General features: G+C 46.8%; 1 protein-coding gene across 5 annotated transcripts in view; it reads right to left on the bottom strand.

Annotated features, from left to right (window-relative positions):
• Nucleotides 1-1759: 1759 nt before the first annotated feature.
• Nucleotides 1760-17511, bottom strand: part of Dcp1b (decapping mRNA 1B) — a 43698-nt gene continuing 27946 nt past the window's right edge. For 3 of the 5 annotated variants that reach the window (XM_057773611.1, XM_057773646.1, XM_057773636.1), the window contains 5 exons: nt 17340-17469; nt 12358-12486; nt 9362-10237; nt 6887-7132; nt 1760-4887 (listed from right to left, as the gene is read on the bottom strand). In XM_057773611.1, the coding sequence (XP_057629594.1) occupies nt 4807-4887; nt 6887-7132; nt 9362-10237; nt 12358-12486; nt 17340-17469 (1462 nt within the window). In that variant the 3' untranslated portion in view covers nt 1760-4806. Of the gene's footprint in view, nt 4888-6886; nt 7259-9361; nt 10238-12357; nt 12487-17339; nt 17470-17511 lie in introns of those variants that run through there. The other 2 variants (XM_057773619.1, XM_057773628.1) reach the window with 2 other exon arrangements.

Raw genomic sequence — 17511 nt, forward strand, 5'->3', positions numbered from 1 at the left:
ATTTGGTGAAAAATCTGTCTGGATAAGCAAGGTTGGGTTAAACACACCGAGAATCTGTAACCGCCCCTCTCGCTCCCTAATTGTAAGAGGCTCAGAGTGCCAAGCGTTTGCAATCTGCAAGTCAAGTATTCAGCACCACACTGGAAAGGCTTCCCGATATGTGCAGCCAGCCAACTTCACATGACAAAGCAAGGCTACAACCAGCTGGCTGCCAATGATAAATTAACCTTAGCGGTGACTCAACCCTCCAAAGCTGGGAAGCAAACTGAGTCCTCTGAAAACAGGGAAAGAGGCCATGTCTCGATGAAGCAGACGTTATCGGAAGGGGGAAGGGCTCTTTGCTGCAAGTGTGAGCAGCAGGTTTGTCCCCACATCCTGGGACCCCATTGTCTGTGTCACCCCAACACTCCAGTCAGGCTTGTCTTCTCTGCGCCTGGGCTGGCTGATGGCTGAAGGCAGCAAGGCCCAGGGCTGAGTGCTTGTTTGTTTTTTTTTAAGTACACTTCCTATCCTTAGCACCACACAAAGGGCTCAGGGAAATAGCCAACCATACAAAACCGGTGGGTTCTCTTTAATACCCATGAGGGAAGAGGACAGGCTAAGATGCTCAGGGCTGGGTTTTCTGGTTGAGAGGTATACTGGTTCCCATTCATACCAATCTTGCTCAAGAGGAAATTGTCCCTGGGCCTCAAAGCAGAATGACACCAACAACTTGTGTCCTTAGGGAGTTCCTTCAGCCTGGGCGGCTTTGCCCTGGGCCTTTCTTGCTCTCTCTTTAAATGCTAAGTTTTCTATACTTTATGCGCTATTATTTTATCTTTTTATGAATTAGTTTTTAAACAATCTCACACATGTGTGCGTTGCACGCTCACCACTCTTACTGCCACTTTCTATCGTTCCTGCCAACCCTCTTCCCAATGAATCTGTGTTCCGGTCTATTCATTTTGCCTTGTGACTCCCTGACATCCCAGGGCCACCTATGTTCCCATGGATTTGGAAGTACCTGTTGGGCTCAGCAATGAGTACACATCTAAAGATGATTAAAGTGGTTCCCCTCTCCCAGAGTCTATCAATCACAGCTGGTATTTCAGAGATAAAGGGTGGGGCCCCGTGAGCACCTCCCCTCCCTTGACCTGCTGATAGGGACGTCTTGGGGTGGGCCAGTGTGGGTACCTAGAGCTGTGATGGAATGGCTGCAATAGCCATCAAGTCCACACAGTGGCATTTCCTAGCCTTTCACTCTGGTCTCTGGCTCTTCGAGACCTTCCCCGAGCCTTATGGGTGGTGGGAGGTCTTGTTTGGAGCTACAGGTCTAGCTCTGGACAGGGCTGGAAAGAGCTGGTTGCAAGTGGCTAAGAAGCAGCAGGACTGGCTATCTATTATGTCAGACAGTTCTTGAAGATGCAAACACAGGTTCTCCCACTGCAGTGGCCACCTTGCCTTGTCTAAGTGGCGAGGTAGAATGGTGGGTCTTTAGGATATCTGGGGCCTACACAACTATTGAACAGTACTGTTTTCCCTGACTTGGCAAGTAAAATGCTGCTCGCCCTAGTTTTGATTTGAAATGTCCCCCGAAGACCTATGTGTTAAAGGCTTTGGTCCCCAATATGTGATCTTTCTGGGAGGCAGTGGACAGGGCGAAAGGAAACGAGGCTTTGGAGGCAGACCCTTGGAGGGGATATTTCTGGGACCCTGTTTTAATTAATGTTACTATGACTATGAAGAAACACCATGACCAAAAGCAAGCTGGGGAGGAAAGAGTTTATTTGGTGTACATTTCTACATCATAGCTCATCACTGAAGAAAGCCAAGACAGGAACTCAAGCAGGGCCAGAACCTGGGGGCAGGAGCTGATGCAGAGGCCACGGAGGGGTGCTGCTTACTGCCTTGTTCCACATGGCTCATTCAGCCTACTTCCTTCCGGAACCCAGAACCACTAGCTCAGGGATGGCACCACCCACAATGGGCTCGGTCCTCCCCGAGGCTTACAGCCCTATCTCAGGGAGCCCTTTTCTGAACTGGGGTTTCCTCTTCTGTGATGACTCCAGCTTGTGTGAAGGTGACACAGATCTGGCCAGCACAGACCTCCTCTTCCTCTTTGCTTCCCGGCTGCCACAAGGTAAAAGCTTTGTTCCACCTTGGCTTTCTACCTCTCATCAAGAGATCTCACATCAACAGAGCCAACCGGCCACACACTGAAACCCTTGGAACCGTGTCCCAAAGGAAAACATTTATCCTTCAAGCGGATTCATCTCAGGCTTGCTGTCACAATGACAGGAACTTAACAAGCCAGGGGCGCGCACAGGAATACAGTGGCATCAGCGCTGCGGTTCACGAGTTCCTTCATAAAGAAGGGGCAAGACTGCTTCCACCGCATCAGTAAAGTAGGGGGACACAGCAAGGTGGCCCTCAGGCACATGCTGTCAGGGCAATGGTAAGAGCCCCCGCCCACAGCAGCTGTGGGCCCTCCCAATGACTGTCATGTAGCCCTGGACCATGACTTTTTAGTCTTCGGGACTCCGTGAGGTCTCTAATTCATGAATAAGGGGTCTCATAAAGAGCCTTGTCCAGGAGCTGAAGGCAGGGCCAAGGGTCTCCACTCATGCTCCACCTTCCACTCCCGGCCACCTGACTCCCCTGGCTCTGCAGGGTGACACCCACCGCACCGGATGAAGCTGCCTTAGCCACAGCATTCCAGGCTCTACCTGAAACCCAAGGAGGTCAAAACAGCTGCTGGGGCAGAGACCATGAAGTGGAAGCTGAATTTGGGTTCAGGAGGCGCGTGGGAAGAGGAAATGTTAATTTACACAGGAAGTTCAGTCCTGGGTGCCTAGAAAACCATTCTAATCTGTTTCTTCCTCTGTCCACGGAGTAGAAGGCAACTCTGGCCTGCTGAGGTAAGGAGGGAAGCACCCATCCTGACTGTTCTGCAGGTCTTTGGTCTAAAGGAATTGGCTTGTTGCTTTTAAGATGACTTAGAACAGTGGACAATGGAGAACGCACCATTTTGTCGAAACAGACGCCTGTAGCATTGGTCTAAAAAGACTGCATGCCCTCTGACCTCCCATCGTGGCTTGCTCTGCCAAGGGCAGCAGCTGCTGCTGCTACAGTTTTACTCATTCATGTGAAGAAAGGGAAACAATTTCATTAAATAAAGCTACTCATTGACACAAATACAACAGAAATGTTAGCAATGAAATTCATCTTTCCTGGCTGCAGAAGCATTTTTAAACATGCAATTATAGAATGTTAAAACGTTCTCCATGATTTTATTTTGTTTACTTTTATCATCAAGCCACATTTTTAAAGACTGGTCACTGTCATTGGCCATTTTTTTTTTTTTTGCCTGTTTGTTTTCTTTAAGTGCTAGGGATTGAGCCCAGAACCTTATGTAGGCAAGTGTTCTCCATAGGGCCATATTCCCAGCCTAATATTGCTCCAATTTTAGTAGACATGTTACCAAAGTGATGCTGTTTTTACTGACTTAGGACCACAGAAGCACAGACGTCTCTCTGGCTTCCTTCTCCTTATGAGACTGTGGAGGCAGGTATAATCACTGGTGAGTGTTTGCGAGATTTCTATGGGCCCCCAGCAGTGTGGGATGACATACAGGAGCATCCCTTCCAGAGGCTGACGCAGCAGATGTGGGACAAAGCACAGCACAGCAAGGCCAGAGAGAGGGCAGCTCCTCCTCAGTACGCCACTCTTCCTTAGGGGAAAGCCTGCCTACCCTCCTACAGGACAGGTCGTGTCCCCTGCTGCTAGGACAAATGAACAAAGCCCAAAGGCTTCTGGTCCTGGTCTGGGCATCAGAAGCTGGAAGGAAACCTGCACCCCCATCCCGGCCTCCATTTTAAACTCTCCATAGAAAGAATAAGGTTCTTCTAGGAAGTACTAACCCAAAGATCTTTTTACGATCCAGGAATATCTAAGGCGGTAAAAACATGAAGCTTTATTCATTGTGCATATTCAGCAGGGGTCAATTTCCACGCTCGCCCACCCTTCGGGGACTGCCAGGCTCTTCTGCCTTTCTCCAGGATTGTGCTTCTAATCTCTGCACAGGACATAGCAGAGGACTCCACAGAGCTCGGAGAATCGTTGACCTTCTGCCCACAAACAGTCACTACCTATTCTCATGCGAGCTCCCCTTCAGCACGGTTTCTAAATGTGAGTTGAGTGTCTGTTTAAAAGCAAGAGCAGCCGGTCCTGCTGTCAGGGCCATTGAGAAATGTGAGTGTCGCTTCATGTCTTGGGCCTCTTGTGACAGCTCCTAGATGGACACTGGCCAGAAACGCCTTCAGAAAGAGTCTTTCTCCAAAGGCCCAGATGAAACACACCGAATGGAGCTTTACAAATGAAAGGCTGACTTTGTTAAAGTCATCATTGCTTCTAAGAGCTAATGAAACCCTTAGTAGATGACTTGTGGGGTAATATTGCCCCCTGGTGGTTATTGAGCACCATGGCACACAGAGCTCAACACCAGGAAATTGCTCTCTTTAGCGTGAGCTATTAATAAACGGCTCTGAGAACATCCCCTCTTATGAAGAGCCCAATTCTTCTTAAAATGGCTTCATAAATGTAGGAAAAATTCGATCTTATATGAACTGAGCTCGAATCATCTACCCACTCAATTTGTATACAGGAAGATGGGATTCTTCAAATACAAGGAACAAAAAACCCCTAAGATATTCGACAGTACAAAAACATTTTACTTTGTATTACTATACTTTGTTAAAAAGGAAGAAACATGTTTGGTCCCACCAGTTCACAGGAAGGACCTAGAGAGTCCACCCTCACGGTCTTTGGTTACGTGGCTTTCCTCATGGCCGCTTGTGTCACACTGAAGAGATAGGCGTCATAGATTATGCTTAAGAAGCTGTCATCGTTCTGAAAAACAAAGCCAACAGGCCCAGGGAACTGTCACTTGAGCAGCAGAAGCCAAGACTTCCTGCCTGGAGCTGAACTGGCCTCGGGTTCAGTGCCTTCCTTACCTCTGCAGTCTGTGCTGACAGCCAGCAGGGTTGGCCTATGCGTGTGGATGGAAAGGGGCTGGAGGCAAGGTTGGGACAGAGCTGCTGAATTTTACAGTCCGAATGCGAAGTCCATGTGCTCATAGCACCCGACACAGATAGCAAACCCGCCATCAGAAGCCAGCTGTGCTGTGTGCAGATGGGCCAGGAGGGATGAGTCATAATGCCTTGGCAACAGCTTAGGAGGTGGCTGGTCCTTCCTAAAATTCCTCCGGGTTGCCCCCATGTCTGTGCAGTTTTGAGCATTCATGGGGATTTTACCCACAGCCTGGCTCATGGTACCTTCCCAAATGCAGCACGGCTGTTCCCGTGACCTGAGGCAAGTCTCTGAGCTCGCTGTCTCACTGAGGTGGGGAGAGAACTCTGGGTCTAAGCAATGGTTCTCTTGGTTAACTCTAGAGGCGCCCCCGCCCACTCAAGTCCGTGGAAGCTTCTGCAGCCCTACATTCCCCTTCCTGGTCTCCTCCCTCCCCAGACACACTCAGGGTCATCCTCACACCATGAAGAAGGAGATGATATTTCTGCTTTTCCTACAAAGATGCCCAAGTGACTTTTTAGCAATATCAGGAAGACAGCATCCACAACAAGGAGAAGCGTGACATGTCTAAGTCACAACACATGGCTTTGGGCTAACGTGACCAGGCAGGGATGAGGCAGGAAAAGCAAGAGTCTTTAAAATCTAAATACACGTTTAGGTTTTCCCTTACTGTTCCAGTAAATAAAGTGCAGATATTTGCTCTATAATTCTCATGAACTTATTGTGAGCAGGTGGGCCATACTGCTATCGCGGCATGTATTTAGGATGAGTAACACATTTAGGTTAGGAGGGCTCACACTTGGCTGCCATTCTGCTCCCAGACTCGGATGCTTCCTTCTGACACCGTCCTTTGGGTTCCCTCTAAAACACCATTTTAAAAATGTTTTCACTCATGGGGATTAGACATCAACAGAAGCAGACACCACAGAGGCTGGCCTGCCCTCAGGCAGCCACCCGGCCACGAACAGAGCACTACACTTTCAAGATTGCCCACGCGAAGAAGATTCTGAAACACATTAGCTGAGGTGTCTGCTTCTGTGAGGCTTCAGACACGACCCTTTCCAAGGCCGATCATTCACTCGGAAGCGTGCTCCGTTACATGCTGGTCTACTCTCGGAACATTAATTTTCATGGTCCACACAACAGGAGACGTGAACACTGCAACCGGGCTCAGGGCAACACCAGACCAACACAGCCTCGGTTTCCTTGTCTGTAGAATCAAATATGAGGGTCTAAATTTTTTATACTTACTTATTCTGTGTGTGTATGTGTACATATGTGTGTGGGGGGCTGTGTGTGTAGGCATGTGGTCATGTGGTCAAAAGACAACATTCTCTCTTCTTCCATTAGGCGAGTCATCAGGCTTGGTGGCAAGTACCTTTACCTGATCTCATTGGCCCGTATTAATAGGGTTTCTATAGGCATTGAGTGAATTATAGTGCATGGCCCACAGTTGGGTATGAGTTCCTATCACTGTATAGCAGAGACACCCAAGGCGGAGCTGATAAGGTGTTCTATCATTCCATCTTCTTGTGGGCAGTGGGTTTCAAAACCATAGCTGAGCTATGTTCACAGCAGTAGTAGATGGTGCAGCTTTACCTGCAGCTTGCCCAAGATGGCTCTGAGCTTGCTCCCAAGAGTGAGCTCCCAGAGTACCCTGGCTGGCCAGGCATCCATCACATGCTTCCTTTTCTTCTGCAGCTGGTAGCTAGGAGGCCTGCCTCGTTCCTCCAAGTCACAAATCTCTCTTATGACGTCCAAAGAAGGCATCAGTCAACTTAGTCTGCCATGGTGCCCACTGTTAGGTCAACAGCCTTACCTGGATGAGGTTCAGCAGTGCCTCCTGGAGCTGCAGCCTGGTGAGGGGCCTGCTGGCCACGGTGGAGGATTCCCAGTTCTGTAGGGGCAGAAGGAGGCTGGAGGAGGCAGCAGGAAGTTCTTGGCCTCCTAGGGGCATGACCCCGGATTCAGTCTCCCTCAGTGGGGCACAGGTAGACTGTGTGAAAACCACAGGGGGCATCAGCAGAGAAGCCACTGGAGCAGGGACACACTGAGCTGAGGTGATCTGCTTACAGCAAAGACATGCACACAAGACAGGGTTAGGAAACAACCCACAAAGTGGAGCTCCAATGATAAAAGACCCTGTTCACAATGGTGGCAGAGGAGTGCTCGGTTGGAACCATCCCAGATCCTGTGGGTGGGAACGGCGGACAGATCTGTTCCTGTTCTACCCTCAGTGGCTACTAGACAACCCTGGAACCCCCTGTGATGCCATGACCTCTGTGTATGAAGCTAGACACATGGTGAGAGTTTCCTTTTCAGGAAACATGCATTTAGGATTGCCGGCTTTGCTTGGCACCAGCCATCGGCTGCCCTGCCCTCCGAGGTCCCCTCATCAGTGGGAGTGGCAGCATGTGCTCGTCAGATGCACACACAGCTCCCAACCCTGGCTCTTCAAGGAGTCACCTCCCCTGGGACTAGGAGGAACTGTGACTTGTGGGTTTGCCCCCTCTGGTCCTTCTCTGTTTATCTACAGAGAGCATACCTTCTGCTTCTCCTGGCTGGCATGGGGATGGGGACAGGGAAAGGGTGAAGATGAGGGGCTAGATCATGGGATGAAGAGCAAGGCGCGGGCACATGGAGCCTGGAGCACCCTGACCACCCATCTGTCTGCTGAATCTATCTAATTCCCTTGGCTGGCAGGTCTAAAACTAAGTTTTCTAATGGCTTTCCCAATTATGCAAGTGACATTCTGAACTGGGTCTGACTGACTCCTACAGCTACCATGTGTCTCTAACTCAGGTGACAGAAAGTACTTTATTTCTCAGCCTCCAAGCACTCCAACACTCATGAGAAGGAAGCAGAGAGGCAGCAATTTAGACGTGGCTGTAATTTTATCATCACTCCCTTGGCATCTCTGGGGCAGAAAACGGCCCAGAGGAAGCCAGGCTCTTGTTTCTTTTAGTGTTCCTATTTGCTATCCCGAGGAGAGGTGTTGAGAGCTGATGCTCCCAGAGGGAGGAGGAGCGCAGCGTGGGCTGGCAGAATGCACACACTCCTTATTTGGTTCCTGACATTTGTGAGAACTAAAAACAAAGAATTGTATATGCAGAAATTTAAGTCTGATTATTAGCCCCGGTTTTCTTATTTTAAATCACTGAAGAGAAATGAAAGCAGCCATTTAAAAGGGGCCAACACCCTGCAGTGACTGAGAGTGAGGACAAAGCCTCAGTGTGCAACAGAAAGCACCTGCATCTGGGATTTCATAAAGATGAATGCCTTGACCTGGTTCACACACCCAAACATACACTGTTTGTGCCCTGGGCCTTTGTTTTTAAAAAATGTGAACAATTTTTGAGGAGCTACTATGTGATAAAACATATCAAAAAGACCAACAGTGTGACATATATACATATTATATGTGTGTGTATAATATGTATATATGTCACTGTTGGTCTTTTATATATGTGTATGTGTGTGTATATATATATATATATTTACATAAACACACACATACACATATATAATAAGTAGGGATAACTTTCTGATCTTTAAAGTCAGCACGTTTTCAGGGACTCTGTGCCAACCCAAGGGAAACAGAGCTGGTCAGACCCTCAGATGCCACTACAGGCAGATGATCAATAGACCCTGGCTTCTGGCTTCTGACTGTCCCAGGTGCTGACGGGTACAGACCACTATCCTCCCAGAAAGACACGCTATTTCTAGAAATGACACTGTGCTCCCTTGGTATACTTGTTTCTGCCTGGTCTTCACAATACTGATCACCTAGAAGGTGATAAAAACAGCAACACCTTTACTGCTATGTTGTTTACTTCGGGAACCTGCAAGGTCGTGGCCTCTGGATGCGGAGTCCGCTTTCTCTACTCCTGTGTAGTAAAGTGGCGACTAACATGTATGTAGGAAGCACTCAAAATCATGCATCGAGTCAAAGAGCAAGCAATAATCAACTATAGGATGAAAACAATATCAGTCAGGTGTTTCCATCCCAAAATGCTAGAGCCAACTGCCATGGGTCGTCATAGTCACATCTGGGCTGGTCTTCAGGGCTCATGACATGGTAAAGATTGAACTTTACAACCACCTCTAAATGGCAGAGGACACCAGACTGTAAGATGACAGAAGCTTCTCTTTCCAGGCAAGGTGAAAGACAAAGAGACACACTGAGGGGGCTGTGGGTAGCTGTTCTTGATGGAAACCCATGAGGCTCACGCTCCCCATAGCAGAGCAAAGCCCACTGCATTACTATGGCAGCGATCTCCCAGTACATACTTACCTGCAGAAGAGGAGCCTGTTTCTCCATGCTGGATGTCTTACTGGCCCAGGCTTCCAAGGGCTTTTCTGTCCCTGAGCCCTGGGCTGACAAAGGGAACCTGGCTGCTAAGGCTGGCCGGGGGACTGCCTGGAGCTGCTGCTCCTGATGTACAGCCTGGAGCTTTCTCAGCAGCTCCTGAGTGGGGAGCACACTGGGGCTGCTCTCCTGGCTGCCAGAGAAGGGCAGCGCGTGTGCTGACAGTGCACACTGCTCCTTCCTGAGAGCTTCATGTCCCGGTGTGGGAGGAGGAAGGTGACCGCCGAAGTACACCAGCTGTGTCTGGGCTGCATTTTGGCCCGGAGTCACCTGAGCGGCTGCAGGCAGCCTGGCAGATGCACAGGGCTTACACTTGTGTGCTACCCCAGAGGCACCTTGAAGCTGCTCTAGTAGCTTGTGGTTTCTGCAAGTGCTCTGGGCACAGCGGGCAGTGCTCTGTGCACAGCAGGCAGTCCTACCGTTCCAGGGGGACCCCAGCTGGACAGGACCAGGAGGAACTCCCCCCACACAACTGGGGCTGCCACGTTCACAGGGCCACTGCTCAGGGTGCTGTGGCAGCAGGTGCAGCCCTGTGTTCCCGACCATGAGTTTCTGAATGGCTGGGCATAGCTGCTTCTCCACAGGGAGTGAGAGCTTTCTGGGCTCTTCACAGGGCAGGGAGCATGTGACTCCTTGATGAACTAGAAGCTGTTCTTGCTGCTGATGCTGGTGGTGGTGGAGGTGGTGGTGATGGTGGTGGACGAAGGTCTGGGAAGGTTTCAGAGTTTCGTGACAGGGAGCTTTGTCTTGTTTCCCAAACAGAGCTGTCAAAGATAAGTGTTGGGGCTCAGGGTCCGAGGTCTGGGGGGAAGAAAAAGATATCCAAAAATAGGCTCACATAGTTTGGTTATGGGAGCAGGAGACCGTGAAGTATAACTCAGCTAACTGATGGTTTCTTCTGTTTACAAAGGATCAATGACAGAGGTGCAATTTATTAACTTGAAAAGCCTGAGGCCTCTGACATGTTTAATATCTCCACAGCACTCTCCCCTCCCGGCCCCCAAGGCCGTTACACCAGTTTCTGCTCACTTGATAAGACATGCATGTGATCCTTGAGGGGTCTGCAGCTCACAGATTAGGGGACAAATGACACTGTATAGCCCAAGACTGCACACGCTACACGTGCAATCTCTACAGTCGTCTCTACAGCCAGGGTCCATCTAGCTCGCTGAAAACAAAAGGTACTAGAAACAAGCAGACGGTAAGAGCTCTGGGCTCCTGGTCGCTTTCCACAGAACTGTAGAGAGCTAAGGCTAGAAAGAAATGAGGATTTTAATCTAATGCACAGGACCAGATGTGTACAACGCCTGGCCACTCCTCCACTCCTCCACTCCTGCCCTCCTGCCCCACACCTTCTGCCTAAAAACAGAAGCTCCGCTCTAAAGTCAAAGTACAAGCTTGGTTTAACTACTAAAATGAAATAAATTCTCATGGAAAGTAACGGAAAGCTAAAATAAGTTAGGAAATACTTCTTTTTTGAAAAATTCAAAACAAGATTTAGTCAAGCCATTTTATGTCTTTGGCTCACGCTCATTTTCAGAAATGATTTAAACCAATTCCTTGCAAACCACCTCTTTACGCAGGAGTAACGATGGAAGAACAGACACCTTTTCTTCACAGGCAACAATGGGCCCTGCTCATCAGCAGATTTTGTCTCACCTATCCTGTTCTGAATAGCACAGAACTCACATACCGCCTCAGGCCTGGAGGGCTTTGACTACTCCCTGGCCCAAGCTAATCCAGAGCAGACATGCCATGCTGCACACCCATGCTGGCGTCACTGGTACAGTGTAGTGCTCAGACAGGCTACATTTGATAGCGCTGCCATGGTGGCTGCTCCTCCCGTGCCCGAGAAGCCACCTAGCCCAGAATACAGACCCAGAGGTTTATGCATCTGTCTTTCCAGACACGTGTTTTAATAATATATGATCTTCTAAGGAGTCTCACTCAGCTCACGAGCCACAAGCCCAGCATGTGGTAAATTCAATAGTCCCTGAGGAAGAGCACCCGTGTCCCACAGTTTGGACGCACAGTGAAACAAGACTCTCCCCTTGTCCACTGACCTTGGGTGTCCTTCAGAAGCGCCAGGCCCTCCCCTGCAGTATGTGGGAAAAGCTCTCTAAGACTCCCAGAGGGGCCCCAGATAAGCACAGGGTTTCCCTGGTTTCTGTAGTTACTCCAGGTTGTATACCCAGATTGGGAGATCTGGGGCTAGAAGCCTCAAATGAGAGAACATGTAACATCTGTCATTCTGGGTCTGGGTTACTCACTCAATATTAGCTTTTCCAGTTTTAAACATTTTACCAAAATTTTTCATGATTTCAGATTTTTACAGCTGAACAGTATTCCATCATGTACATGTACCACATTTTCATTATCCATGCGTCAGCTGAAGGACATTTAGCTGTCTCCATTTCCTAACTCTCGTGAACAGTGGCATGATAGCAACAGAGGCATGCTGACGTGGAAGGGGCAACCTCAGGGGTCTCCCTCTTAGACAAAGAGCTGACGTGGAAGGGGGCAACCTCGGGGGTCTCCCTCTTAGACAAAGAGCTACAGGTACCTAAGAAATGCTGGGAGCAGGAGAAATTGTCTCCCCTCCAGGAAAGAGCACACCAATTAGCTATCTAATACCAAATAGTCAGCCGTGAAAACATGTATATATGAGTAACATTGTATGCATATACATAATAAATGACCTGGACTGAACAGGTTGTACTTATATATTTAGGAATATATAATATTTAGGAATTAAACAGAGGCCACAAATTTGAGAGAAGGCAAAGAGAGTTTACAAGGGAAGGGTTAGAGGGAGGAAAGGGGGAAAATGATGCAATTATATCTTAATTCCCAAAATGAAAAATATGTTTTAAAAAAACAAAAACAAACAAACAAGGAAACAAAAAGCAGAAGCCTCATACCTTGTTGGGTGGGGGCTCTTGCAGCCTCTGGCTGCTACTGGGTCTCACGGGCACAGGCTTGATAAGCTTGGGGTTGTCACAGATGGCAGAAGAGCTGGTCATCTGTTTTGGCTCAGAACAACTCTTACACTGGAATAGAAAAGACACAAACATTTCATTTGTGATGGAAATAAAAGAAGCTTTAGTGTTCTTACCCCCTTTCTTGCTTATCTAATTGGTAGATGCATGAAGGATAATCTCTTCTACTTTTCTGATGGGAACTATATTTGACTGTATTTGAGTAGAACTACAAATGTGTGTGTGTGTGTGTGTGTGTGTGTGTGTGTGTGTGTAATTCATTGCCCTAAAATACGAGCACTAACGTCAGTGAGCGCTGAGGACTCACACGCTCTTGGACAGTTGGAAGGCTATTTGCTATTTGTTTGCTTAAGAAGTAGTTTTAAGACAACCAGCCTAATAGGTTTCTATGGTGAGAAATCACAGAAATAATAGAGAGTAGAGTATGCGGGGGGCTGCTACAAATGTTTAAACCAAGCATTTAAACCTGTGTGGGCCACAAGAAATGCTGTCCCAAATTGCTGATTTAAAAATTGCTAACACTATCTTTATTTCGTAGATGGCTTCTTGCATAAACAGAATAATTTAGATGAAGTGTTCTGAGCCACAAACTACAAATCAGAATTGCACAAACAGATGAGAGAAGCCTCATCATTTCAAATACTGACTCATTATCACCTGTTAATCTGACCAACCGTGCAATGGCTTAACAGTAGGACTCATAACAAAAGAGCCTGGCAATAATGTTGCAGTTTATTTTGTTAAAAAATCAAATAAATCAATACAACAGGACCTTCTATGCTACAGACTCTGTAGTGTTTGCTTCAGCTGCCCAGTCAATGCCTCACGTCTGCCAAAGCAGGAGTGGCAGGCACCAAGGGGTTTTCCAGCTATTGGAGCACATCCTCTTGTTTGAGGACACAGGTCTGGGTTGGGTGCCACTATGTGCACTTGTCTTGTAGATCAGCCACACAACAGTCTACCTACATTTTTCAAGAGTTCTGTCAATTCTTTGGCCATTAGGCGTTAGGATCGAATAGTGTGTGGAATTGCTTTCAAGTCATACAATGTTATTTTTACGTTCTTCTCAAGTGAGTGACAGTGATGGCGGTGTCGCTGCATGGGTCAACTGCTGTCTTCCTAGGAGCAGGGCAGGCAAAGCAAGGCAAGAACACATAAGACACTGACTCACAAAGTGCTGGCCAGAGGAGTCACTAGCCCCTCTTGCCATTTACAAGACGATGGTATTAATTCTACAGACTGTCTATTTTAAACGGAGAAAACTGACTTTCCCCTACCTTTCCTACGCGCTGAGGTAACTTTGCCTCTCATTGTACATCATTCCTTAGATCTTTTCTCCTCCCCTTTTTTTTGAGACAGGGTTTTACTACACAGCCCGGTCTGAACTCAAAATGACAACCCTAATCACAGGGAAATGCTAATCAAAGTTACAATGAGACCTCACGTCATCCCAGGTAGAATGTATAAGCTCAAAGAGGGGCTGGAGACATGGCTCAAAGTTAAAAGTGCTTGTTGCTGTCCCAGAGGACACAGGTTTGGATCCCAGCACTCACAAACCACCCATAATCCTAGCTCCAGGAGTTCTGGCTTCTAAGGGCACCAGACACACACACATGGTGCACACACATAAAATAAAACTAATTTTAAAAAGTCAAAAGATAATGAAGTGTTGCTCTCTCTCTCTCCATATATATATATATATATATATATATACATACATACATACATACATACATACATATATATATATCAGAAGGCCTAACAAACCCACTCCACCTCTGGGCACAGAACTCGAGGTTTTGAAACTGCAATGTCCAAGAGACATCTGTACTTCCTTGTTTATTGCAGCATTCAGCCAAGACATGGATCAATTAAATGTGTGTCAACAGATCAATGTGTAAATGAAATCTCTCTCTCTCTCTCTGTCTCTCTCTCTCTCTCTCTCACACACACACACACACACACACAGAATTCAATTTTCAAAAAAGGAAAAAGTAGTCTTGCCATTTGTGATCACGTGGACAAAGCTATGTTAAGTGAAGTCAAGCCAGCAGAAAGACAAATAGCACATGCCGTCACTTACATGTGGAATCTAGAAGAGCACAACTCTTCTAGGCTGAGAGGAGATTTTAAGTTTTCTCACCGCAAAAATGCTATGTATGTAAGCTTGATTTAGCCATCCTACAATGCATGTATACATCAAAACATCATGTTGCATGTCTTCATTTATACAAATTTTACTTTTCAATTAAATCAGAAAGCTTAATTTAAAAATAAGACTAAATTCCCCAGCAAGCTCCAGAGACAGAAGGGATCTCAGAAGTTTTCATTTAAGCCTTACCAAGAGACATGAAATTCCTTCATAACATCTTCACTATGTCTTTCTTAACATGTCCAAAAATGGAGACACCTTTCATAAGAAGAATTCTGAGGGAAAAATCCTGTGTTCTTACTACTGTTCCCATTCTCCACTTCTTCAGACCAGACCCATTCTACTGATGGTCTGCACATAGTCTGTGTGTGCCCCACATGCCCACATGCATGTATGTGCGGTGCCAGCACAGACGGGAGGAGGCTTCTAACGTGGCCGACGCTCATCAGAGAACCAACTACCTCTAGCTGGTTAGGTAGGGCACTACTCGTGTGACAGATAGGATTTGAAAATAACCTTGAAAGTCTGATCTTGTTTGGGTGAGTGGGGAAGGGGAGGAGAGGCAGGGAGGCACCTTCAGGAAGCAGATGTCCATTCTAAGTCCTTATAGAACACCACAAAGACCATGTTATAGAAAGCCCAGAGAGCCCAGGAGTTCACATAACAAGAAGAATGTAAACAGAATATTACCAGTGTGAGGCCTATGATACAGCTAGTGAGAAAAGGGGACCAGAACCCGAGTTTAGTTCCTGAACCTTCAATGACCTGAGTTCCTTCCTAGAACTCAACCTACAAGACAAAAAGCGGAAACTGATTTCCAAAAGCTGTCCTCTGACCTCCACATATGAACTGTGACCACTCCCACAGCGTATTTAGGCAGCCGCACAGAGAAGGAACACGTGGTTTCGGGTTTTGCATGTGCTCTCCCGCCTGTCTCATCATTTCCCCCCATGCTCCTAGCCACCCAAGAGTGTGACATTCATTAAACATGGGCATTTTTGATTCGGTCTTATCTGGTTTGACTGGAGTTCTTTGTCCCAGCAGAGAGGCTCAGTTAGGAAATATTCCTAACATCTTCCAAATTCTAAGATTTTTTTCCCCTCAATTTTATTTTATTTCTCTAGAAAGTGTTAATCTTTTATGTTTCAATTTTAAGGGGATTTAACCCACTTCTTAGTTTTTAGGTGTCAATATTTCTTCTCATTTGTTACATTTCATTTTATTTGTTTGTTTTGTTCTGTTTTTGTCTTTGGAGATAGGGTTTCTCTGTGTAACAACTCTGGCTGTCCTGGAACTAGGTTTGTAGACCAGGCTGGCCTCAAACTCACAGAGATCCATCTGCCTCTGCCTCCCGAGTGCTGGGATTAAAGGTGTGCGCCACTACTGCCCAGCCTTTTGTTTTGTTGTTGTTGTTTTTATATATTTTTAAAAAACTTTCAACATATTAATTTTTTATCTAGTTGAAATGAATTGATTTTGAGTTTTAAGGCACAGTTAAAAAGAATTTTTTTTTCCTAGATTGCAAAAAGATCCAAGTAAGTTTTCTTCTGGAACCTGAATTTTCTTACACATTTGAGATTTTTCTTGGGGTGTGGTTTGAGGCGCAGTTTGAATTCTGTACTTCAGCTTTCCTGTTTGTCTAGCTGATACTACGTATAAATACCAACAGTCTACAGTATCCTACATGTTCAATTCTAACAATTCACAGTATCCTAAATGTTCATAACCAATTTTTAGCATCAAGTACGGCTGCTTCATGACCCCTGCTCTATCTCCAGTCAACACTGCTGGTTTTTATAGCTCCCCTCCCAATCCCTGCTGCTCTTTCTTGCCTATTTTCCCCTTTCTACCAGTTCACCTGTTCCAGAAAAGGAGAAGAAAACAGTGACATTTATTTAGAAATCACCTCGGACTTAAGAGAACTAACAGCTTTACATTCAATCTTTATTGTTATTTTTAATTTTTATTTATTTAATTTTATTTTATGTGTATTGATGCAAAGGTGCCAGATCCCCTGGAACTGGAGTTACAGACAGCTGTGACCTGTCATGTGGGCTCTGGGAATTGAACTTGGGTCCTCTGGGAAAGCAGCCAGTGCTCTTAACCACTGAGCCACCTCTCCAGCCCCCACATTCAATCTTCTTAATCCTTAGCTAACAACAGGGCAGATACGTCCGTCTGCTCGTCTACTTTTATGCCTTTTGTTTTGATTAGCAGTTTTTATTACCTTTCATTTATTCATGGGGGAGGGTACCACAGCGCATGTGTGGAGGTCAGAGGACAACTTGTGGAAGTCAGCTTTCTCCTTCCATCATGTTGATCCCAAGGATCAAACTCAGGTCATAGGGCTTGGTAGCAGGTTCACTGTCCACCGAGCCATGTTGCTGGGGCCCATGCTTTGAGGTTTTGAGATAAATCTCACTATGTAGTCCAGGCTGGTTGGAAACTCACTGTCCCCCTGCTTCAGCTTCCAGATTCTGGGATTATGGGCTGCCCCACCAATGAAGACATGACTTATTTACATGTTGCCACTGTAAATGTATTAAGTCCTCTAACTGAATACGATTTGCTTGTGTGGAGGCTGTTGACTTCTTGGACTATCTTTTATTTTACTGTAGAAGACAGTCTACAGCCCTACTAAAAGTGAACCTCTCTTTTCCCCCCAGCTGGCTTTTGCAGAGCCTTGAGTCTTTCTCAGTGACGATCTTGTCGCTGTGGTGAAGTATGACCGCAAGGAAGAACAGAGACCCACCTTTGTGTACTCATCCTTGGCCTTTGTGAGCATCTGTAAGATATCTACTTCTCTACCCTCTCCTGAACTCAGGCTCACTGGGGAGGATCCTGCTCCAGCGCCATGACAGGCCTGTTCGCACTGAGTGAGGCTGGAACAGCAAGGGAAATGAAGATCAGGAAACTAAAGTCAA

Source organism: Chionomys nivalis, chromosome 1 (assembly GCF_950005125.1).
Source record: "Chionomys nivalis chromosome 1, mChiNiv1.1, whole genome shotgun sequence".
Classification (NCBI taxonomy): Eukaryota; Metazoa; Chordata; class Mammalia; order Rodentia; family Cricetidae; genus Chionomys; species Chionomys nivalis.